The following is a 27050-nucleotide window of genomic DNA, read 5'->3' on the forward strand; positions in this document are numbered from 1 at the left end:
TTTTGAGTATTTTTTTTAGCATTTCAAATAGGTAAAAAGTTAAAAAAAAAAACACATGAATACTTTTCTTAAACAAAAAGGGAACCTCTTCAAATTTAAATTAAATTTTTTAAACTATTTTCTGTTTCCATATAGACCAACTTCAGAGAGGCCACATTTAGGCATGATTTCGACATGAGTCTTTGGCATAAAAACGAAATAAATCAAACTGAACTAGAAATAATTGAAATTGTGTCCTTGTTTTATTATTTCTCCCTCAAATGATAATACCATAGAAAATTCCACAATTCCATAGTAGTCCCATAATCGTGTTGATCTAAATAAAAATAATAAAAGTTGAAATCGAAGAAACTCCCCATTTTTTGTTTTCTTCTATACACACCTAACAACTGCAATGCAATATCTTAGGCGATTTTGTATTCAAAATGAAAAATGTGTCTAAAACTAAATTTCTTTGAACTCTTGCATTGCATGCCATTAGGCGTTTCTTAACCCAATAACATTCATTTATTATGGCTATTATCCGTATAGGGTGATAGTAGCAGCGATAGCAGAGCTATTCATTATTCATTATGGTAAGGAATTTAGCCTCTCTTATTAGCCCCTCATTATAAAGCACAGCTTGCTTCACTCTTTCCCACTCTCTTTCCATTTCGTTCTCATTTTCTCTACGTTGCCATTTTTCTCTCATTGTGTTGAATAAAATTTGCATAACTAATTTGCTGTGTTCGGAGAGCATGCTACTACTGCTGGCGTTTATTAAACATTCCACTAGCTTGGAGAATGTAGTACGAAATTTCCCCCTTTGCCCTCAGTCCAGTTTTCAGTTTTCTCTAAGTCTAAACATGAACAAATGCTTCTTTGTTGAAATGGAAATTTCGAAATGCAGGCGAGGAAATCACAAGAAAATCTTTGTAAACAGAACAAGGATTTAGTCAAGTTTCTTGTTTGAGTTGTTGTGGTAATTAAAACTATTCTTGTGGCTTCTCTACACCCCATTTTAGAGGATATTGAATGTTAATGAGCGGTAAAATTAATTAACCCCTTGTGAACAAAGAAGTTAAAAATTGTATTCCTATAGAGAATTTTCGGAAAACTTAATATCTATAAAACATTTTTGGACATTTTTATTTTTAGAAAGTTGATATCTATAGAAAATTTTCGGAAATTTTATTTCTATATAGAATTTTCGGAAAATTTTATTTCAATAGAAAATTTTCGGAAAATTTTATTTCTACAGAACATTTTTGGTAATTTTTATTTCTATAAAAAATTTTGGGAAAATGTTATTTCTATAGAAAATTTTCGGAAATTTTTATTTATATAGAAAATCCTCTTCAAAATTTTTATTCTATTGATTTTTTTTCAAATTTTTTTCTATTGAAATTTTTCTTCAAAACATTATTTCTATAGTTTTTTTTTAAATTTTATTTCTATACAAAAATTTCTACAAAATTTAATTTCTATAGAAAATTTTCGGAAAATTTAATTTCTATAAAAATTCTTGGAAGCCACCGCGGTGTAATGGGTAGCATTATTGGGTCGTGGTTTGAACCCCAGTTTCGGCCGAATTTGGATTATTCCTTCTCAATAATGCTGGTGACATTTCGGAGTGTTTTAAAGCTTCTCTACGTTGCTTCACCGCAAACTAACATTACAACAAAAATTTTTGAAAAATTTTATTTTCATAGAAAATTTTTTAAAAATTTTATTTCTATAGAAAATTTTCAAAAAATTTTATTTCTATAGAAAATTTTCGGAAAATTTTTATTTCTATAGAAAAATGTCTGCAAAATTTTTATTTCTGTAGATTTTTTTCTGAAAAGTTTATTTCTATAGAATAACCTCGGAAAATTTTATTTCTATAGAAAATTGCCCATAAAAATATATTCCTACACACAACAAATTTTTTCTCTGATTCAATCACCAAATTAATTGATCCAATTAATTTTTTAATTGAAATGTCTTCAATCACGAAAATGATAGTATCAATCACAGTTTTAATTGGGCATAGAAAAAATTCTTGATTAAAAAATTAATTGATTTTTTCAGCAAAATTCAATTAATTTTTTAATTGATTCAATTAAAAATTTAATTGATGTTGATTGCAAAACGCAATTAATTTATTAAGGTAACTATTTTTAAAAAGGTAACTATTTTTAATTACTTAGTTAGATTGGCTTAGAGTTTTTATTTGGATTAACAAATGATTGTTTGAAATATATTTTTAATTAAAAAAGTAAAAAAAATCAGCACTTTTTTTAACTAATTAGTCTTCCGAATTTGATTAAAAAGTTATTTGTATCATTTAATTTTTTAATTAAACATTTTAAAAATTTCAATCATTGACTTAATTAACTTAATGTTTCTATCATGATTAAAAAGTTAATTGGATCAATTAATTTATTAATTGAAAAAATTTTCAACTTCAATTAACTTTTTAATTGGAAATATTTTGGTGATATTTTTTTCTGTGTATAGAACATTTTCAGGAAAATTTGTTTCCAGAGAACATTTTCGAGAAATTTTATACATACAGAAATTGTTTGCCAAATTTTATTTCTATAGAAGTATTTATTAAATTTTTATTTCTATAGAAAAATTTGTCTAAATTTTATTTCGATACAAAATTTTGTCAAAATTTTATTTCTATTTCCATTTGTTTCCAGAGAACATTTTCGAGAAATTTTATACATACAGAAATTGTTTGCCAAATTTTATTTCTATAGAAGTATTTATTAAATTTTTATTTCTATAGAAAAATTTGTCTAAATTTTATTTCGATACAAAATTTTGTCAAAATTTTATTTCTATAGCCAATTTTGGCAAAATTTTATTTCTATAAAAAAATTTTGTAAAAATTTTATTCCTATCAAAAATTTTGTCAATTTTTTTTATTGAAATTAAAAAATTTGTACAAAATTTAATTTCTATAGAAAATTTTCCGAAAAATTTTATTTCTATAAAAATTTTTGGAAGCCACCGCGGTACAATGGGTAGCATGTCTGCCTTGCATATATTAGGTCGTGGTTTGAACCCCAGTTTCGGCCGAACACAAAAATTTTTTAGCGTTAGATTATTCCTTCTCAATAATGCTGGTGACATTTCGGAGTATTTCAAAGCTTATCTAAGTGTCTTCACCGCAAACTAACATTACAACAAACAAATTTCGGAAAATTTTATTTGCATAGAAAATTTTTGGAAAATTTTATTTCTATAGAAAATTTTCGAAAAATTTTATTTTTATAGAAAATTTTCGGAAAATTTTTATTTCTATAGAAAAATGTCTGCAAATGTTTATTTCTGTAGATTTTTTTATGAAAAGTTTATTTCTATAGAATAACCTCGAAAAATTTTATTTATTTATAGAAAATTGCCCATAAAAATATATTCTTATAGAAAATTTCCAGGAAAATTTGTTTCCAGAGAACATTTTCGAAAAATTTTATACCTACAGAAATTGTTTGCCAAATTTTATATCTATAGAAAGAAGTATTTATCAAATTTTTATTTCTATAGAAAAATTTGTCTAAATTTTATTTCGGTACAAAATTTTGTCAAAATTTTATTTCTATAAAAAAATTTTGTAAAAATTTTATTTCTATAAAAAATTTTGTAAAAATTTTATTCCTATCAAAAATTTTGTCAATTTTTTTTCTATTGAAATTTTTCTTCAAAACATTATTTCTATAGAATTTTTTTCAAAATTTTATTTCTATAGAAAAATTTCTACAAAATTTAATTTCTATAGAAAATTTTCGGAAAATTTTATTTCTATAAAATTTTTTTGGAGTGTAATGGGTAGCATTATTGGGTCGTGGGTTCAACCCCAGTTTCGACAGAACACCAATGATTTTTTAGCGTTGGATTATCCCCTCCCAGTAAAGCTGGTGATATTTCAGAGTGTTTCAAAGCTTCTCTAAGTGGCTTCACCGCAATGTGGAATGCCCTTAGGACTCCGCTATAAAAAGCGTCCCTTGTCATTGAGTAAAACATAGATTCAGGCAGCACTCAATTATAAGGGGGACTGAGTAGTCTAAGTAGGCCTAAAATATCGGCTAACCTAAACTTTTCCATAGAAAATTTTATTCCTATAAAAAATTTTTGGAAACATTTTATTTAGAACATTTTTGGCAAAATTGCATTTCTGTAGAAAATTGCCTCTTAAATTATATTTCTATAGAAAGTTTTATATCGATAGAAAAATTTTGCACAATTTTATGTCTATAGAAAAATTTTGGAAAATTTCATGTCTCTGAAAAAATGTAGGGAAATTTTATTTTTCTAGAAAAATTTCTGCAAAATTCCAATGGAAATATTTTATTTGTATAAAAATTTTTTGAAAAATTTTTCTTCTATAGAATTTTTTCTGCAAAATTTTATTTTTAGGAAATTTTCTGTAAATTTTATTTCTACAGAAAATTTTCGAAAATATTTCTATAGAATCTTTTCTGCAAAATTTTATATCTATCTCAGCTTTAAAACCATGATTTGACAGTGGCAAAGGAAAAGAGATATGTTTGTACAAATTTATTTCGGCAATGGCCGGCTATCATAAACCTTTTTTCGGAAGGTTAAAGTACGGTTCCCTTGGGTTTAGTGAACTGCCTGAATTTATTCTGATAATTGGTTGATAGTTTTGCTGCAAGTAGAGGGTGCTGATGAGGAATGTGGTAATTCCGAAACGTGCGTCCATCCAACCCTCTTACAGCCTATAGCCTTTGCCCAAATAAATTTGACAAACATTCTTTTCCTCTGTTGGTTAAGCTACTCTTGTAGTTCAGTCAGCGCAATGGTTTTAAAGCTGAGATCAAAACGACAAATATGATTAAAGTACAAACCAACAATAAAACCAAAAACGACAAATTTTATTTCTATAGAAAATTTTCTGCAGAATTTGTTTTTAGAGAACTTTTTCGGAAAATTTTGATTCTTGAGAATAAGTTTGGAAAATTTTATTTGTATAAAAAATTTTCGGAAAATTTTATTTCCATAAAAAAATCGAAAAAATTTATTTCTATAGAAATTTTCGGAAAATTTTATTTCTATAGAAAATTTTCGGAAAATTTTATTTTTATAGAAAATTTCCGAAAAATTTAATTTCTATAGAAATTTTCGGAAAATTTAATTTCTATAGAAATTTTCGGAAATTTTAATTTCTATAGAAAAATTTCGGAAAATTTTATTTCAATAGAGAATTTTCGGAAACAAATCTGACCTTCACTTTTCGGATTATTTCTGGTGTTGTTACCGGTTTCTCACCGGCAACACAGCCGGTAATACGGTAACGAGCTATGGTACGAGAAACAGAAGATTTATACACATTTAAATGGTGGAGGGCTCTAACAATATCCACCTGTGGTTTTCTACCCATATATTCAAAATTGTATATCTATTGAAAATTTTCTTCAAAATTTTATATCTATAGAAAATTTTCGGAAACTTTTATTTCGTTACAAAATTTTTGGAAAAATTTTATATCTATAGAAAATTTTCAGCAAAATTTTATTTCTATAGAAAATTTTCTTCAAAATTTTATTTCTATTGAAATTTTTTTTTTCAAAATATCATTTCTATAGAATTTTTTTTTCAAAATTTTATTTCTATAGAAAAATTTCCACAAAATTTAATTTCTATGGAAAATTTTCGGAAAATTTTATTTCTATAAAAATTTTTGGTAGACAATTTTCTACAAAATTTATATTTCTATAGAAAATTTTCGGAAAATTTTATTTGTGTAGATTTTTTTTTCTATAAAATTTTATTTCTGCAAAAAAATTTCGGATAATTTTACATCTGTAGTAGAGGTGTGCATGCGAGTAATATTTTACTCACGCACGATATTGTTTGGTAGGTCTCACGCACATTCACGAAAAGAAAACTTTTACTCACGCACACTCACACACGAAAATGTCGTGACTAACGAAAAATATCGTGACTCGCGAAAAATATTGTGACTCGCGAAAAATATCGTGACTCACGAATAATTTTATGAGTAATTTACCTGAGGGACGTGTCTGAGCACGATTATCGAGAATCGAGAGCGTTATTAAACTCTTAACATCCCAGGCGTCACTAAAATTGCAAATGAATAAAACTTTTTAGCGTTTTATGTTGGAGAGCGGGATTATTTTCGTGAGCGTAATTCGTTACTCACGCACACTCCCTGCCTTGTCTGTTTGTGTTTGTTTTCGTGACTCACGCACGACAGTTTGGTTTGGTTTAATCACGCACACTCACGCCGTTGACATGAGCGTGACTCACGCGTGAGTCACGACAATTTCGTTTCACGTCCACACCTCTAATCTATAGGACATTTGCTAACTTTTTTTATTTCAATAAATTCGAGACATGCGCCCGTGGGTTCCCAATGGGTTAATGCTATTGCTAAGACACGTTTACACTATGACTTCCTGCCTTGTCTGTTTGTGTTTGCAAATTGTCTTTGGTTTCTCTTACATTTCCGGTCTAATTATTGACATTTGATTTGCTTATTTTCTTTACGACATTTGCATAGCAAGGATTTTTAAACTCAAAAAGGAACGAATGGTCGACGTTTACGCTAGAACCTTCAAATATATTCAAGACTGTGTGTGTGCGTCTCTGTGATTTTCTTTTTGTTGTGTTTTCTGATAATTTTCCAACTGCCTGTTTTTTCATAGGAAAAAAATCGAAACAAAAAGAGAACCACGAAGCTTTATGTGGGTATTGGTGGGGGTTTTGTTATTGTTTTTTAGTTATTCTTTATAGGATTTGTTGTTGTTTACATGCATGTGAGTGTAGTGTGTGATGTTATCATTATAACTGTGTCTATCTGCATGAGAGTGGGTTGGTATTATTTTATTAACCTTGTTGACATGACCTTGTTGTTTTGCAAGTGTGAGCTAGGTAGTGTTTACCGGTGGCATTGTGGTTGTTTCCCTTGAATCCTTTTTCAATGTGTAAATGTGTGTGTGTGTGTGTGTGTGTATGCCTATACGCCATATGTTGGACATCAGAAAGACATGAAATTTTAAATGCCAAACAACGCACATGGAATGGAGTGAAATTTTATAATACACATGCAATTGGTACGCAAGCTTTACTCGTGTGAAATGGTTCGCTTGGGAAGTGAACAATTATCAGAATATAAACACTATACATTATGACCGTTTTGGCAAAATTCTTTTTGCATGAAAGAATTTTTAATAAAGCATTTTGTTCTCAAATAATTAAGTCCATATGGTTAGGGTATATACAAGGTAGCTGATATGTAATGCAACAAATTCAAGAGCTATATTGTTTTCATTTTTTGGTTTATTTTTCAAAAGCAAAAATGGAAATAACATAAAATGTTAGATTTTTTCGAATTGGCTACTTTTGTCACGAATTATGGCATTCAAAAAACCGATGAAGACATCATACTGTTCACAAAGGTGACTCTGCGGTATTTTGGCGCTTTCCTGGAGAAGCGCTTTCTTGAGGTGATCAACACTTTGACAGTTTTTAGTACCAACCTTACTCTCCAAAATGCCCCAAGCACAAAGGTCCAATGGATTGAAATCCGGAGATTTTAGTGGCCATTGTGCGGCAGAAATAGAGGAATTATTATTTCTACGAAACAATTTTATATCTATAGAAAATTTTCTGCAAAACTTTATGTCTATAGAAAATTTTCGGAAAATTTTATTCGTATAGAAAATTTTCGGAGAATTTTATTTCTGTCGAGATTTTTCTGTATAATTTTATTTCCATAAAAATTTATTTTTTTTTATTTCTACAGGAAATTTGCAACAAAATTTTATTTCTATAAAGTTACGTAATTTCTTTTTAGAAAAATTTTTGCAATATTTTATTTCTATAGAAAATTTTATTTCTAAAAAATTTTTTTTTGGAAAATTTCATTTCTATAGAACATTTTTGGAAAATGTTTTCCATTATTCAAATATCAAATAATGGGAAAATTTTTGTTTTTTTTTTTTCTTTCACGAAAATTCTCGTGGCTCACGCGTGTATCGTGAGTCACGCTGATGGCAATGGCGTGAGTGTGCGTGAGCGTGATTAACAAACCAAAATGTCGTGCGTGAGCGTGAGTCACGAAAATAATATCTTCGTGAGTGTGCGTGAGTAACGAATTACGCTCACGAAAATAATCCCGCTCACTAACATAAAACGATTAAGAGTTAAATTCATTTACAATTTTAGTGACACCTAGGATGTCAAGAGTTCAACAACTGTCTCGATTTTAATCGTGCACATGTTTTTAGACACGTTCTTCCGGTAAATTACACATAACAAGTACATACGGCCATAAGTCCGGCCAGGCCGAAGCTTATGTACCCTCCATCATGGATTGCGTAGAAACTTCTTCTAAACACCGCCATCCACAATCGAATTACTTAAGTTGCGGTAACGCTTGCCGATGGCAAGGTATCTTAAAACCTCCTAACACCATCTTCTAAATTGTATGTAAGTCCATACGTGGTATACATTAAAGCAAAAAGATCGATCCAATACGTATATATTCAGTTTGACAAAGTAGACATACAATTTTGACAACATTTTCTACAGAAATAAAATTTTGACAAAATTTTCTATAGAAATAAAATCTTGGTAGATTATTTTTGGTTCGAGTGGCAACCATGATTATGAACCGAATAAAATTTGAACAAAATTTTCTATAGAAATAAAATTTTGACAATGATGAAAAATTTATTATGAACCGAATAAAATTTTAACAAAATTTTCTCTAGAAATAAAATTTTGACAAAATTTTCTATAGAAATAAAATTTTGGTAGACTATTTTTGGCTCTAGTGGCAACCATGATTATGAACCGATATGGACCAATTTTTGTGTGATTGGACCAATTTTGGTATGGTTGTTAGCGACCATATACTAACACCACGTTCCTAATTTGAACCGGATCGGATGAATTTTGCTCCTCCAAGAGGCTCCGGAGGTCACATCTGGAGAACGTTTTATATGGGGGCTATATATAATTATGGACCGATATGGACCAATTCTGGCACGCTTGTTAAAGATCATATACTAACACCATGTTCCAAATTACAACCGGATTGGATGAAATTTGCTTCTCTTGGCGACTTCGCAAGCCAACTCTGGGGATCGGTTTATATGGGACCAATGAACCGATGTGGACCAATTTTTGCATGGTTGTTAGAGACCATATACCAATATCATGTACCAAATTTCAGGAGGATCGGATGAAATTTGCTTCTCTTTGAGGCTCCGGAACCCAAATCTGGGGATCGGTTTATATGGGCGCTATATATAATTATGGACCGATGTGGACCAATTTTTGCACAGTTGTTAGAGACCATATACCAACACCATGTACCAAATCTCAGCCGGATCGGATGCCATTTGCTTCTCTTTGAGGCTTCGCAAGCCAAATCTGGAGATCGGTTTATATGGGGTCTATATATAATTATGGACCGATGTGGACCAATTTTCGCATGATTGTTAGAGACCATATACCAACACCATGTATCAAATTTCAGCCGAATCGGATGAAATATGCTTCTCTTAGAGGCTCCACAAGCCAAATCTGGGGATCGGTTTATATGGGGGCTATATCTAATTAAGGACCGATATAGACCAATTTTTGCATTGTTGTTAGAGACCATTTCAAATTTCAGCCGGATCGGATGAAATTTGCTTCTCTTTTAGGCTCCGCAAGCCAAATCTGGGAATCGGTTTATATGGGGGCTATATATAATTATGGACCGATGTGGAGCAATTTTTGCATGGTTGTAAGAGACCATATACCAACACCATGTACCAAATTTCAGCCGGATCGGATGAAATATGCTTCTGTTAGAGGCTCCACAGGCCAAATCTGAGGGTCCCTTTATATGGGGGCTATACGTAAAAGTGGACCGATATGGCCCATTTTCAATACCATCCGACCTACATCGATAACAACTACTTGAGCCAAGTTTCAAGTCGATAGCTTGTTTCGTTCGGAAGTTAGAGTGATTTCAACAGACGGACGGACGGACATGCTTAGATCGACTCAGAATTTCACCACGACCCAGAATATATATACTTTATGGGGTCTTAGAGCAATATTTCGATGTGTTACAAACGGAATGACAAAGTTAATATACACCCATCCTATGATGGAGGGTATAAAAATATTCGTGAGTCACGACATTTCCTGAGTCACGATATTTTTCGTGAGTCACGACATTTTCGTGCGTGAGTGTGCGTGAGCGTGACACCTACCAAACCATATCGTGCGTGAGTAAGATTTTTACGTCGTGAGTGTGCGTGAGTAAAATATCACTCACGTACACAACTCTAATTCCTTGTAGTTTATTTTAGAAGAAACCACCTTCTAGGGAAAATTTTATTTTTTTTTTTGAAAATATTAATTCTGCAGAAAATTTTCGCATTATTTTATTCCTGTAAAAAGTTTTTGGAAATTTTTTATTTCAATAGAAATTTTTCTACAAGATTGTATTTCTATAGAAAAATTTCTACAAAATTTTATTTTTATTTATTTCTATAATGAATATTTTTTTTTGCATATTTTCGGAAACTTTTATTTCTATAGAAAATTTTTGGAAAATGTTCAAATAATGGGATTTTTCAAATAATGGGATTCCTAGTTGTTTATCTTAGAAGGAAAAGCCTTCTAGGGATTGTTTTTTTGGAAAATTGTAATTCCATAGAAAATGTTATTTAATTAAAATATTTTTGGATTTTTTATAGAAAATTATATAGGGCTTTGCCCAAATAAATTTGACAAGCATACTTTTCCTCTGTTGGTTAAGCTACACTTGTAGTTTAGTCAATGCATGGCTTTAAGCTGAGATCAAAAAAAAAAAAAACAACAATAACGATTGAAGAGAAGCCAACAATAACAAACAAAACGAATGAAGATAGAGGAAGCACGCTCAAAAACAAACCCAGCCAAATACATACAAATCGATGATTTGAGTTTGGCAAAGGAAAAGATATATACTGGCAAATTTGTTTAGGCAGTAGCCGACTATCAAACCCTTTTTCGGGAGGTTCAAGTGTAGTTCACTTTGGATTGAGTGAATTACCCGAATTTATTCTGATAATTGGTTGATAGTTTTGCTGCAAGTGGAGGATGCTGATGAGGAATGTGGTAATTCCGAAACAGCTGTACATCCAACCATCTTGCAGTCTATAGGGCTTTGCCCAAATAAATTTGACATGCATACTTTTCCTCTGTTGGTTAAGCTACACTTGTAGTTTAGTCAATGCATGGCTTTAAGCTGAGATAAAAAAAACAACAATAACGATTGAAGAGAAGCCAACAATAACAAACAAAACGAATGAAAATTTTTTTCTATAAAAAAATTAATTAAATTTTATTTCCACAGAAAACGTTTGGACATTCAAATATCAAATAATGGTATTCCTGGTTGTTTATCGTAGAAGGAAAATTCATCCAGGGGAAATTTTCTTTTTTGTTTGAAAATTTTAATTCTATAGAAAATGTTCTGGAAAATTTTATTTCAATAGAACATTTTTTGGATTTTTTATAGATAATTTTATTTCTATAAAAAAAATATTTCTACGGAAAATTTTATTTTAATAGAAAATTTTACACAAAAAATTTATAAAATATTTTCTACAAAATTTTATTCCTACAGAAAATTTTTGGAAAATTTTATTTCTACAGAAAATTTTTGGAAAATTTTATTTCTATAGAAGATTAAATAGGCAGCCTGATTTTATTTAGACTTACTTAAACTATCCACTGTGATCGAATATTTTGCTAAAAATTTTATATTTCTATAAAAAAAATTTTCGGAAATTTTCCTAGTTTTCATCTTGGAAGAATCTTCCAGGGTTCAAGCAAATTTCTAGAAAATCATGATACTTTTATTGATTTGTCAAATACAATTTGGAGCAGAGACTGAAGTCGATCCGTCAAACCGGCAGCGAAGGCTGAGAAAATGCAAATATGCTCACTCGTCATTTGTCAGTTATCTATTAAAATCAAATTAAAAGTATCCGAACTGCTGTGTGATTTATTTCAAAATAAATATACAACAGTATACTTTTAGGAAATTTTTTATAAAAATATTGTATAGCATACTTATAGTTAATAGTTGAGTTAATATTTTACGTGTTCATATCTAACCTATTATTAACTTCACGAAGCCATTTAGACATTACAAGAGTAGATGGGTAACAATAGTTTCACGTGTCACTATATTGAATTTTTTAATGAATTTATTGCAATTTTGTATCTTTCATTACTGTCATATATGTGGTCTTGCGCTTTAGATAATGGCGAACAAATTTTGAAGTACAGTGGCTATGTTATCTTGTTTTGAGATCGTTCCCACTAAAAATTTAACTCTACTCCCCATATAAGAAAGGAATTCCAATTGTTTTCAAATCCAATGTTCCTCTTCATATTTTCCTTATTTGCCATTCACTTAAAGGGTAAGGTGAAAGTGCGTATAATGGCGTTTTGTGCAAAAACTAAAAAAAAAAAACACAAAACAAAAAAGTTCAAGGTGAAGTTTACACTTTGCAGAGCACATTTCTATTTGAGGTTGCGTTGTTAACAGAATTATTTTTGAACGAAACTAAAACCTAGAAAAACAAAAACTTTTTCTTCATTGCCAGTATTTCACACATTCATATCCATTATTATGTATTTGTTTTATTTTTGTTATTGCTCGTGTGTGTGTGTGTATGTTCAAAGAATGAATTATAAATAATTGCAAAATGCCATACAATCTAAAGTTTGCGAGTTTGTTTTTGCAAAAAACCATTTTTTTGTTGTAGGGGGCTCAGAAAAGTTTTTTGGTTAAACTGAAAGTTTTAAACGTTTATACGTTTGGTTCTCTCTTTTTCACGGAGGTTTCTGCTGATTTTCACTTTTAGCATTAAAGGTCAGGAACTATTTTTAAACTTTTTACGAAAATATAATGAATTATTTACAAATCGATGGAGAATGCAAAAATAACAATAACAGGTAGCGGTCTCACCTACAGAAAAGGAATATTATTATGGGTGAAATTTTGAAATTAACCTCGATGTCTATAACAAGGTCCATATATGGCTAACATCCCAGCAAAAAAAGCGTCACCAAAAAAATAAAAGAAAATGTTCTTTTTGGATCCGGAAGTGGTGCAACATTGACGCAGAAGCGATGAATTTAACATGGGCTTGTCATAGTACGGAACTCCTGCATTTCAACAGCCATTGCACTGAATTTGCATCACTTTTTTAGGTGTTATCCGAATTCAATGTTTTTGATGTAATTTAAAAATTCTGCGATATTTGGTTAAAAAAAGTTTTAAAATTGTTTATGATTTATGTATTCTAACGCTTGTCTAAAACGTTTGACATCAAATATTTTTAAAAATTCACAAGTTTTTCAGATTGGATTTAGCAGTTTTTTCGACAAACCCATTTGAAACCAAAAAGTTAAAATTTCCCATTAAAAATATGAAAAAAGCATGTTATAAAAATTGAATTAAAATAACTTTCTGTTTTGTTAAAATAAAGAGCCACCGTGGTGCAATGGTTAGCATGCCCGCCTTGCATACACAAGGTCGTGGGTTCGATTCCTGCTTCGACCGAACACCAAAAAGTTTTTCAGCGGTGGATTATCCCACCTCAGTAATGCTGGTGACATTTCTGAGGGTTTCAAAGCTTCTCTAAGTGGTTTCACTGCAATGTGGAACGCCGTTCGGACTCGGCTATAAAAAGGAGGTCCCTTGTCATTGAGCTTAACATGGAATAGGGCAGCACTCAATGATAAGAGAGAAGTTCACCAATGTGGTATCACAATGGACTGAATAGTCTAAGTGAGCCTGATACATCGGGCTGCCACCTAACCTAACCTAACCTAAAATAAAGAACATCATTGGGAGTACATCTTATGGAAGTGCTTTTAAAGATGTGCCTTTGGAAGAGCTTCCAAATTTTTTTTGATGGGATGTAATACAACGAAGTAAAACATTATATTTTTTCCAAAAATTTTCATACTCTGGTCAAAAGCAAACAATCTCGGAAATAACATACAAACATAGTCTTTAAGGAATATTTTCCCTAGACGAAATAAATAAATAAATAAATAAAATCGAGAGAAATTTAAATAAAATTTTAACAAAATTTTCTATAGAAATAAAATTTTAACAAAATTTTCTATAGAAATAAATTTTTTACAAAATTTTCTATGGAAATAAAATTTTGACCAAATGGAAATAAAATTTACAAAGAAATAAATTTTTGATCAAATCTTCTATAGAAATAAAATTTTGACAAAATTTTCTATTGAAATAAAATTATGACAAAATTTTCTATAGTTTTAAAATTTTGAAAAAAAAAATTCCAAAGAAATAAAATTTTGACAAAATTTCTATAGAAATAACATTTTGACAAAATTTTCTATAGAAATCAAATTTTCTATAGAAATAAAATTCTGACAAAAGTTTTCAATAGAAACGAAATGTTGACAAAAATGTTCTATAGAAATAAAATGTTGACACAATTGTCTATAGAAATAAAATTTAGGCGAAATTTTCTATAGAAATAAAATCTTGACACAATTTTCTATAAAATAGCATTTTTAAAAAAAATTTTCTTGAAATAAAATTTTAAAAAATTTTCTATGAAAATAAAATCGTGACAAAATTTTCTATAGAAATAAAATTTTTGACAAAATTTTCTATAGATTTAAAATTTTGAAACAAAAAAAAAAAAAATTCCATAGAAATAAAATTTTAACAAAATTTGGTATAGAAATAACATTTTGACAAAATTTTCTATAGAAATCAAATTTTAACCAAATGTTCTATAGAAATAAAATTTTGACAAAATTTTCTATAGAAATAAAATTCTGACAAAAGTTTTCAATAGAAACGAAATGTTGACAAAAATTTTCTATAGAAATAAAATTTTGACAAAATTGTCTATAGAAATAAAATATTGACACAATTTTCTATAGAAGTAACATCTTTAAAAATTTTTTCTAGAAATAAAATTTTGAAAAAATTTTCTATGGAAATAAAATCGTGACAAAATTTTCTATGGAAATAAAATTTTGACAAAATTTTCTATAGATATAAAATGTTAACAAAATTGTCTATAGGAATAAAATTTTGACAAAATTTTCTTTAGAAATAAAATTTTGACAAAATTTTCTATAGAAATAAAATTTTGCAAGAATTTTCTATAGAAATAAAATTTTGCAAGAATTTTCTTTAGAAATAAAATTTTGATAAAATTTTCTATAGAAATAAAATATTGACACAATTTTCTATAGAAATAACATTTTTAAAAAATTTTTGAAAAAATTTTCTATAGAAACAAAATTTGGACAAAATTTTGTATAGAAATAAAATTTTGGCCAAATTGAATTAAAATTTAGATAAAAATAAATTTTAGACCAAAAAATTGTAAAAAAATTTTAAATTTTAGACCAAAAATTGTTATATTGAAATAACATTTTGACATAATTTTCGATAGAAATAAAATTTTCACAAAATTTTATATAGAAATAAAATTTTGACAAAATTTTCTATAGAAATACAATTTTAACAATATATTCTATGGAAATAAAATTTTGACAAAATTTTCTATGGAAATTAAATTTTGACATAATTGTTTATAGATATAAAATTTTGACAAAATTTTCTATGGGAATCAAATTGACAAAATATAAATACAATTTTGAAAAAAAATTCTATAGAAATAAAATTTTGACAAAATTTTCTATAGAAATAAAATTTTGAGAAAATTTTCTTTAGAAATAAAATTTGGGCACAATTTTCTATAGAAATAAAATTTTGACAAAATTTCCTATAAATAAATTTTTGACAAAATTTTCTATAGAAATAAAATTTTGACAAAATTTTGACAAAATGTTCTATAGAAATAAAATTTTAACAAAATTTTCTATAGAAATAAAATTTTGATCAAATATTCTAGAGAAATAAAATTTTGACCATTTTTTTGTTATAACATTTTAACAGAATTTTCTATAGATATATTTAAAATTTCTATAGATATATTTAAATTTTCTCTAGAAATAAAATTTTGAAAAAATTTTCTATAGAAATAAAATTTTGATAAAATATTCTAGAGAAATAAAATGTTGGCCATTTTTTTTTTGTTATCATATTTTAACAGAATTTTCTATAGATATAAAATCTTAACAAAATTTTCTATAAAAATAAAATTTTGATAAAATTTTCTATAGAAATAAAATTTTGACAAAATTTTCGATAGAAATAAAATTTTGGCAAAATTAAATTAAAATTTAGATAGAAATAAAATTTAGACCAAATCTTCTATAGAAATAAAAGTTTGACAATAGTTTCTATTGAAATAAAATTTTAACAAAATTTTCTATAGAAATAAAATTTTAACAAAATTTCCTATAGGAATAAAATTTTGACAAAATTTCCTATAGAAATAAAATTTTAATAACATTTACTATAAAAAAAAAATTTTTGACAAAAGTTTTCAATAGAAATGAAATGTTGACAAAAAATTTTCAGTAGAAATAAAATTTTGACAACATATCCTCTAGAAATAAAATTGTAACAAAATTGTCAATAGATATTATGTTTTGACAATATTTTCTATTGAAATAAAATTTGACAAAATTTTCTATAGAAACAAAATTGTGACAAAATTTTCTATAGAAATAAAATTTTGACAAATTTTCTATAGAAATACAATTTTGACAACATTTTTTCTAGAAATTAAATTTTGACAAAATTTTATATTGAAATAAAATTTTGATAAAATTTTCTATAGAACTAAAAATTTGATAAAATTTTCACTACAAATAAAATTGTGACAAAATGTCCTATAGATATAAAATTTGAACAAAAATTTCTATAGATGTAAAATTTTGACAATATTTTCTATAAAAATAAAATTTTGACAAAATGTCCTATAGATATAAAATTTTAAGAAAATTTTCTATTCATATAAAATTTTGACAATATTTTCTATGAAAATAAAATTTTGACAAAATTTTCACTAGAAATAAAATTTTGACAAAATTTTCTATAGAAATAAAATTTTGACAAAATTTTCTATAAAACTAAAATTTTGGCAAAATGTTCTATTGAAATAAATTTTTGACAAAATTTTCTATAGAAATAAATAAAACTTTGACAAAATTTTCACTAGAAATAAAATTTTGACAAAATTTTCTATGGAAATAAAATTTTGACCAAATGGAAATAAATTTAGATAGAAGTAAATTTTTGACCAAATCTTCTATAGAAATAAAATTGTGACAAAATTTTCTATAGAAATAAAATTTTGACAACATTTTCTATAGATTCCAAATTTTGATAAAAAAGAATGTCTATTTAAATAAAATGTTGACAAAATTTTCTATAGAGGTGCTTGAGTTTGTCACTGAAGGTTGGGGTGCATCTAGACAAATATCCGCTACTTTAATTTTAGATATTTGCTCGCGGAGGGGGGCCTCCCCTTTGTCCGACTGTTGTTAAAGTACAGTATTAAAGTTCTCTAAATGGCCTGTGATTTACAGAGAACATGCGGTGAGGTTATGGAATTAATATGGGGTACCTGATGTGTTCATATGTGGACGGGGTGGTGGAGAGGGACCTCCCCATTGCCCGACTTTTTGAAACGTAGAACAAAATTATCCGATTTGTTTGAAGGTTGAAGGGGGCGTCTAGACAAAGAACGGCAACTTTATTTTTCGATATTTGGTCGGGGAGGTCCCCTTTCTCTTTGCCAGACTTTTTTGAAGTACAGTGAAAACAAAACTAAAGTCCTCCGACTAAAATTTTGCGGAGAAATTGGGTGAGGTTATGAAATTCATGTCGGGTTCCTGATTTTTTAATACATGGTCGCGGAAAAATAAAAGGGCCTAGGGAGACATCCGCTTCTCCTTAAGTACATACAGAGAAACCATTCAACTTTTCCAATTTATGAAATTAATATTGGATACTTGATTTTGTGATATAATTTTGATAACATTTTCTATGAAATAAAATTGTAACAAAATTTTCTATAGAAATACAATTTTGACAAAATTTTCGATAGATATAAAAATTTGACAACATTTTCGATAGAAATAAAAATTTGACAAAATTTTCGATAGAAATTAAATTTTGAAGAATTGTCTATAGAAATACAATTTTGACAAAATTTTCTATAGAACTAAAATTGTGCAAAATTTTCTATGGAAAAAATGTTTGCAAAATTCACTTTTTAGTTTGGTAGTTTTTTGATCACATGTGCACAAAACTTTGGTAGATATGCAGTAGAAATTAAGCGATGAAACTCCTTTTTAAGCCCATCATGATTGATTCGTTCGGAGTGAGATGGTGGTGAGTACTATTTGCATTGCATATAATAATGCTATTCCTTCTCTCAGTGTATATTTGTTGCTAGCTCTCAAAATCGAGAAGCGTTGGCATAGCAATAGAAAATAAAAACAACAACAAAACCAAAACAAACTTTACCTGAAATCTGAGCAAAAGGGTAATTTCTGTATAAAACGCGTTAAATATGATTCCATTTTTAATGTGTGTGTTTAATAAAAGCCAAGGCTTGATACGGCTTCTGTGAAATCTACTGCTAAATATTTCCACCGTTTTATGACTTAATTATGACCATTATTATTTTTGTTTTGTTTTTTTCCAATTTTCAACTTTTTTTGTTGCTTCTCTCTTTGGTCATATAATAATTTTACCCTCGTGTGTTTGTGGTATTTAGTTTTTTTCTCTACTTCGCGATTATTTATTGGTGTTGAGCTTTAATTTGTTTAGAGCAGCATTTTTTTCTATCATTTAGTTTTTGTTCGATGTTTCCTTTTTTTTTGTTTTGTTGTTCAATTCTTTCTGGGTCGATATTTATATCCGTTCTACATTAGTTTTGGCCACGAACTTTTTTTCAGGTATTTATTGTTGTCAATATTCTCTTCAACTAATGTTGGTCTATAATTTGAATTGCCGTAATGGCTATCATTTCAGTTAATTTTTGGACTATTCGCTGGTCCGCTATACACAGTTGGTTGGTCATTTGGGTTAAGAGAGTTGAAGGAATTTGAAGGATTGCTCGGAATAGTTGAAAAACAATTTAAAATTCCAAAACAATTCAAGCAAACAAGGAGCTGAATTTTGCAGAGGCAAAATTAGTATGATTTATTTGCTGATATACATTTGGATGTCTACACTGAAAAAAATATTCCCTTGAGACAAAATTTTTTTAGCATAGAACTAAAATTTTGACAAAATTTTCTATAGAAATAAAATTTAGAAAAAATATTTTAATGGTAATAAAATTATGACAACATTTTCTATAGAAATAAAATTTTGACAAAATTTTTTATAGAAATAAAAATTTTATATAATAAAAAATTTTTATAATAAATAAAGTCTATAGAAATAAAATTTTTTCAAAAATTTTATATATTTTTTTTCTGTTTCTGTAGCTTCTATTCTCTGTCACTATGACTTGCCCACAAATGTCTTTATGTAAATATTTTATATTTACAGTTTCAAGTCATTTGCGATTGTAGTGGCGGTGGTCTTTTACTTTACATTTGGTTAATATTTAATGTGGGTGAATCGCTATGGCGGTGTGGGGCCTTAATGATATATGCGGTGATTTGACAGGACACTATGACAATATTTGCTATGGCATGAATTTCTGGTGATACAACAAAAAGTATTGAAATATTAGGGTGTAATGAAATACAAAAAAAAACAAATCCTTTCGTTTTAAAAAAAGTTTATTAAGATAAGACACAACATATTAAACAAAGCATTTTCTTGAAATATCACAATGCTTTTGAAATTTTGAATTGGAGTATTGAAAAAAAAAAATGAAAAGGTTTACATACAGCGTAAGCGTAGCTTGTCCATTAGTCAACTGTAAAAAAGTTGACTTAAAATTGACTTTCATACTTCATACTATTCATACTTAACATAATTTTTATTTTTCTTCCAAATATGTTGTTCCACCCTAATACAAATTTTAGTCATATTACAGACTTGATATTCTAAGAAGTAGAATTGTAATGTTTGTTTGCCCAGTACAGTGTGTAACTAATGACCTAACGAAGACAAATTTTGTTTGACGGCAAGATTAAGCACTTTCATTCCCAAATTTCTATGGGTTACATAAGCAATGTGGGTCCTATATTTAATAAATTAAATTATAATATAAATACCCATCACAATATGAGCAGATACCAACGGTCTTTAGGATATAAGTATATTTATAAACAAGAAATAGAAATAAAATTTTGACAAAATTTTCCATAGAAATAACATTTTGACAATATATTCTATGGAAATAAAATTTTGACAAAATTTTATATAGAAATAGAATTTTGACATAATTTTCTATAGAAATAAAATTTTGACATAATTTTCGATAGAAATAAAATTTTGACATAATTTTCGATAGAAATAAAATTTTGACAAAATTTTATATAGAAATAAAATTTTGACAAAATTTTCTATAGAAATACAATTTTAACAATATATTCTATGGAAATAAAATTTTGACAAAATTTTATATGGAAATAAAATGTTGACAAAATTTTATATAGAAATAAAATTTTGACAAAATTTTTTATGGGAATCAAATTGACGAAATATAAATAAAATTTTGGACAAATTTTCTATAGAAATAAAATTTTGACAAAATTTCCTATAGAAACAAATTTTTCTATAGAAATAAATTTTCTATTGAAATAAAATTTTAATAAAATATTCTAGAGAAATAAAATTTTGACCAATTTTTTTGTTATAACATTTTAACAGAATTTTGTATAGAAATAAAATTTTGACAAAATTTTCTATAGAAATAAAATTTTGACAAAATTTCCTATAATTAAATTTTGACAAAATTTTCCATAGAAATAAAATTTTGACAAAAATTTGACAAAATTTCCTATAGAAATAAAATTTTAACAAAATTTTCTATAGAAATAAAATTTTGACAAAATTTTCTATAGAAATAAAATTTTGAAACAATTTCCTATAAATAAAACTTTGACAAAATTTTCTATAGAAATAAAATTTTGACAAAATTTTCTATAGAAATACAATTTTGACAAAATTTTCTATAGAAATAAAATTTTAACAAAATTTTCTATAGAAAGAAAATTTTGAGAAAATTTTCGATAGACAAATTTTGATAAAAAAATTTCCTATAGAAATAAAAATTTAACAATATATTCTATGGAAATAAAATTTTAACAATATATTTTATGGGGATGAAATTTTGCCAAAACTTTCTATAGAAGTAAAATTTTGAGACAATTTTACATAGAAATAAAATTTGGAGAAAATTTTCTTTGGAAATTAAATTTTGACAAAATTTTCAATAAAAAAAATTTTTGACAAAATTTCTTATAGAAATAAAATTTTGACAAAATTTCCTATAGAAATAAAATTTTGACAAAATTTCCTATAAGTAAAATTTTGACAAAATTTTCTATAGAAATAAAACTTTGACAAAATTTTCTATAGAAATAAAATTTTGACAAAATTTTTTATAGTAATAAAATTTTGACAAAATTTTCTATAGAAATAAAATTTTGACCAATGTTTTTGTTATAAAATTGTAACAGAATTTTGTATAGAAAGAAAATTTTGACAAAATTTTCTATAGAAATAACATTTTGACAATATTTTCCATACAAATAAAATTTTACCAAATTTCCTATAAATAAAATTTTGACAAAATTTTCTATATAAATAAAATGTTAACAAACTTTTCTATAGAAATAGAATTTTGACAAAATTTCCTATAGAAATAAATTTTTGAAAAACTTTTCTATAGAAATAAAATTTTGACAAAATTTCCTATAGAAATAAAATTTGGACAAAATTTTCTATAGAAATAAAATTTTGACAAAATTTTCTATAGAAATAAAATGTTGACAAAATTTTTCTATAGAAAGAAAATTTTGACCAAATGTTATATAGAAATAAAATTTTCTATAGAAATACAATTTTAACAAAATTTCCTATAGAAATAAAATTTTGACAAAAATTTTTATGGAAAGAAAATTTTGGCAAAATTTTCTATAGAAATAAAATTGTGACAAAATTTTCCATAGAAATAAAATTTTGAGAAAATGTTCTTTAGAAATTAAATTTTTACAAAATTTTCAATAAAAATAAAATTTTGACAACATTTGCTATTTAAATAAAATTTTGACAAAATTTTCTATAGAAGTAAAATTTTGAAAAAATATTCTATAGAAATAAAATTTTGACAAAATTTCCTATAGAATTTAAATTATGACAAAATATTCTATAGAAATATAATTTTGACAAAATATTCTATAGTAATAAAATTTTATTTCTATAGAACATTTTGTCAATATTTTATTTCTTTAGAAATAAAATTTTTAAAAATTATTTAGCTTGCCGATGGCAAGGTATCTTAAAACCTCCTAACACTGTCTTTTAAATTATAAGTAAGTGGTATATATTATAAGTGGTATATATTAAATTAAAAAAGACCGATTAAATACGTATATAATTCAGTTTGACAAAATTTTCTATAGAAATAAATTTTAACAAAATTTTTTATAGGAATAAATTTTAACAAAATTTTCTATAGAAATCAAATTTTGACAAAATTTTTTATAGAAATAAAATTTTGACAAAATTTCCTATAGAAATAAAATTTTGAGAAAATTTTCTATAGAAATAAAATTTCCATTTGTTTTGTTTTGTTATTGTTGGTTTTGTTCTTTAAGCATTGTTGTTGTTTTTTTATTTCAGCTTAAAACCATACATTGACTAAACTACAAGAGTAGCTTAACCAACAGAGGAAAAGAATGTTTGTCAAATTTATTTGGGCAAAGCCCTATAGACTGCAAGATGGTTGGATGGACGCACGTTTCGGAATTACCACATTCCTCATCAGCATCCTCTACTTGCAGCAAAACTATCAACCAATTATCAGAATAAATTCAGGCAGTTTATTAAACCCAACAAAAACCACACTTGAACCCTCCGAAAAAAGGTTTTATATTGATAGCCGGCTTATGCCGAAATAAATTCGAAACAAACATATCTCTTTTCCTATGCCACTGTCAAATCATCGATTTGAATTCACATGGCTGGGTTTATTTTGAGCGTGCCTCCTCTTCTTTTTCCATTTGTTTTGTTTTGTTATTGTTGGTTTTGTTCTTTAAGCATTGTTGTTGTTTTTTTATTTCAGCTTAAAACCATACATTGACTAAACTACAAGAGTAGCTTAACCAACAGAGGAAAAGAATGTTTGTCAAATTTATTTGGGCAAAGCCCTATAGACTGCAAGATGGTTGGATGGACGCACGTTTCGGAATTACCACATTCCTCATCAGCATCCTCTACTTGCAGCAAAACTATCAACCAATTATCAGAATAAATTCAGGCAGTTTATTAAACCCAACAAAAACCACACTTGAACCCTCCGAAAAAAGGTTTTATATTGATAGCCGGCTTATGCCGAAATAAATTCGAAACAAACATATCTCTTTTCCTATAGAAATATAGAAATAAAATTTTTTTCATATAGAAATAAAATTTTGACAAAATTTCCTATAGAAATAACATTTGGACAAAATTTTATAAAGAACTAAAATTTTGAGAAAATTTTCTTTAGAAATGAAATTTTCACAAAATTTTCTATAGAAATAAAATTTTGACAAAATTTCCTATAGAAATAAAACTTGGACAAAATTTTATATAGAAATAAAATTTTGAGAAAATTTTTTTTAGAAATGAAATTTTCACAAAATTTTCAATAGAAAAAAAAATTTGACAGCATTTTCTATAGAAATAAAATTTTAACAAAATTTTCCATAGAAATGAAAGTTTGATAAAATATTCTAGAGAAATAAAATTTTGACAATATTTTCTATAAAAATAAAATTTTAACAAAATTTTCTATAGACAAATTTTGACAAAATTTCCTATAGAAATAAAAATTTAACAATATATTCTATGGAAATAAAATTTTAACAATATATTTTATGGAAATAAAGTTTTGACAAAACTTTCTATAGAAGTACAATTTTTAGAAAATTTTACATAGAAATAGAATTTTGAGAAAATTTTCGTGGAAATTAAATTTTGACAAAATTTTCAATAAAAATAAAATTTTGACAAAATTTTCAATAAAAATAAAATTTTGACAAAATTTTCTATAGAAATAAAATGTTGACAAAATTTTCTATAGAAATAAAATTTTGACAAAATTTTCTATAGAAATAAAATATTGACAAAATTTTCCATAGAAATAAAATTTTGAGAAAATTTTCTTTAGAAATAAAATGTTGACAAAATTTTCTGTAGAAATAAAATTTTGACAAAATTGTATATAGAAATGAAATTTTGACAAAATTTTCAAAAAAATAAAAAGTTGACAAAATTTTCTATAGAAAGAAAATTTTGACAAAATTTTCTATAGAAATAAAATATTGACAAAATTTTCCATAGAAATACAATTTTGAGAAAATTTTCTTTAGAAATAAAAATTTTCTATAGAAATAAAATTTTGAGAAAATTGTATATAGAAATGAAATTTTGACAAAATTTTCAATAAAAATAAAATGTTGACAAAATTTTCTATAGAAAGAAAATTTTGACAAAATTTTCTATAGAAATAACATTTTGACAATATTTTCTATAGAAATAAAATTTTACCAAATTTCCTATAAATAAAATTTTGACAAAATTTTCTATATAAATAAAATTTTAACAAACTTTTCTATAGAAATAAAATTTGGACAAAATTTTCTATACAAATAAAATTTGGACAAAATTTTCTATACAAATAAAATTTTCACAAAATTTCCTATAGAAATAAAATTTTGACAAAATTTTTCTATAGAAAGAAAATTTTGACCAAATGTTATATAGAAATAAAATTTTGACAAAATTTTCTATAGAAATAAAATTTTAACAAAATTTCCTATAAGTAAAATGTTGACAAAATTTTCTATAGAAATAAAATTTTGACAAAATTTTCTATAGAAATAAAATTGTGACAAAATTTTCCATAGAAATAAAATTTTGAGAAAATGTTCTTTAGAAATTAAATTTTTACAAAATTTTCAATAAAAATAAAATTTTGACAACATTTGCTATTTAAATAAAATTTTGACAAAATTTTCTATAGAAATAAAATTTTGACAAAATTCCTTAGAGAAATAAAATTTTGACAAAATTTTCTCTAGATATAAAATGTTGACAAAATTTCCTATAGAAATAAAATTTAAAAAAAAATTCTATAGAAATAAAATTTTGACAAAATTTTCTATAGAAATAAAATTTTGACAAAATTTTCTATAAAATTTTGAGAAAATTTTCTATAGAAATATAATTTTGAGAAAATTTTCCATAGAAATAAAATTTTGAGAAAATTTTCTTTAGAAATAAACTTTGAGAAAATTTTCTATAGAAATAAAATTTTGGGAAATTTTTCTATAGAAATAAAATTTTGAGAAAATTTTCCATAGAAATAAAATTTTGAGAAAATTTTGCATAGAAATAAAATTTTGACAAAATTTCCTATAAATAAAATTTTGACAAAATTTTCTATAGAAATAAAATTTTGACAAAATTTTCTATAGAAATAAAATTTTGACAAAATTTTCTCTAGAAATAAAATTTTGACAAAATTTTCTATAGAAGTAAAATTTTGAAAAAATATTCTATAGAAATAAAATTTTGACAAAATTTCCTATAGAATTTAAATTATGATAAAATATTCTATAGAAATATAATTTTGACAAAATATTGTATAGTAATAAAATTTTATTTCTATAGAACATTTTGTCAATATTTTATTTCTATAGAAATAAAATTTTTAAAAATTATTTAGCTTGCCGATGGCAAGGTATCTTAAAACCTCCTAACACTGTCTTTTAAATTATAAGTAAGTGGTATATATTATAAGTGGTATATATTAAATTAAAAAAGACCGATTAAATACGTATATAATTCAGTTTGACAAAATTTTCTATAGAAATAAATTTTAACAAAATTTTCTATAGAAATAAATTTGAACAAAATTTTCTATAGAAATCAAATTTTGACAATATTTTCTATAGAAATAAAATTTTGACAAAATATTCTATTTAAATAAAGTTTTGACAGAGTTTTCTATAGAAATGAAATTTAACAAAATTTTCTTAAAAAATAAAATTTTCTATAGAAATAAAATTTTGACAAAATTTGTTATAGAAATAAAATTTTGGTAGATTATTTTTGGCCCGAGTGGCAACCATGATTATGAACCGATATGGACCAATTTCGGCTATATATAACTATAGACCGATATGGACGGATTCTAGAAGCCCAAGAAGTAAAGTCGGGAGATCGGTCAATATGGGGTCTATACCAAAATATGGACCAATAGGCACCATTTGCGACACACCTATTTGTGATTTTACAATACCTATAGATTTTCAATTTCAAGCAAAGCAGCTAGAAAATATAGTCTCTAGACGCAAAAGAAATAAAATTGAGAGATCGGTCTATATGGGGGTTATACCAAAAAATGGACCGATACGGAACATTTGCGACACACCTCTTTATGGTCTCAAAATACCTCTAGATTTCCAATTTCAGGCAAATCGGATAGTAAATACAGTTTCTAGAAACCCAAGAAGCAAAATCGGGAGATCGGTCTATATGGGGGCTATACCAAAACATGGACCATTTTCGGCTCACCTGTTTATGGTCCTCAAATACCTCTAGATTTTCAATTTCAGGCAAATTGAATGAAAACTACGGTTTTTATAAGCCCAAGACCCAAATCGGGAAATCGGTTTATATGGGGATTATATCAAAACTTGGACCGAATAGCCCATCTTCGAACTTGACCTGCCTGCAAACAAAAAACGAATCTGTGCCAAATTTCAGCGCCATTATTGAAGGCTGAAGCGTGATTACAACAGACAAAAAGACAGACGGACATGCTTATATCGTCTTAGAATTTCTCCCTGATCAAGAATATGTATACTTTATATAGTCGGAAATCGATATTTCGATGTGTTACAAACGGAATGACAAACTTATAACACCCCCA

General features: G+C 26.3%; 1 protein-coding gene across 3 annotated transcripts in view; it reads right to left on the reverse strand.

The window, feature by feature from the left end:
• The window catches only part of LOC142223573 (cyclin-dependent kinase-like 1), a 112128-nt gene that overhangs the window by 69857 nt on the left and 15221 nt on the right, over positions 1 to 27050 (reverse strand). Inside the window, exon 1 of one of the 3 annotated variants that reach the window (XM_075293463.1) lies at positions 18464 to 18904. The exons of the other annotated variants lie outside the window; for them this stretch is intronic. Coding sequence (XP_075149578.1) covers positions 18464 to 18519 — 56 coding nt within the window. The 5' untranslated portion in view covers positions 18520 to 18904. Of the gene's footprint in view, positions 1 to 18463; positions 18905 to 27050 lie in introns of those variants that run through there. 3 annotated transcript variants of the gene reach the window in all.

The sequence above is a fragment of the Haematobia irritans genome, chromosome 2 (genome assembly GCF_050003625.1).
Source record: "Haematobia irritans isolate KBUSLIRL chromosome 2, ASM5000362v1, whole genome shotgun sequence".
In the NCBI taxonomy this organism is placed as follows: Eukaryota; Metazoa; Arthropoda; class Insecta; order Diptera; family Muscidae; genus Haematobia; species Haematobia irritans.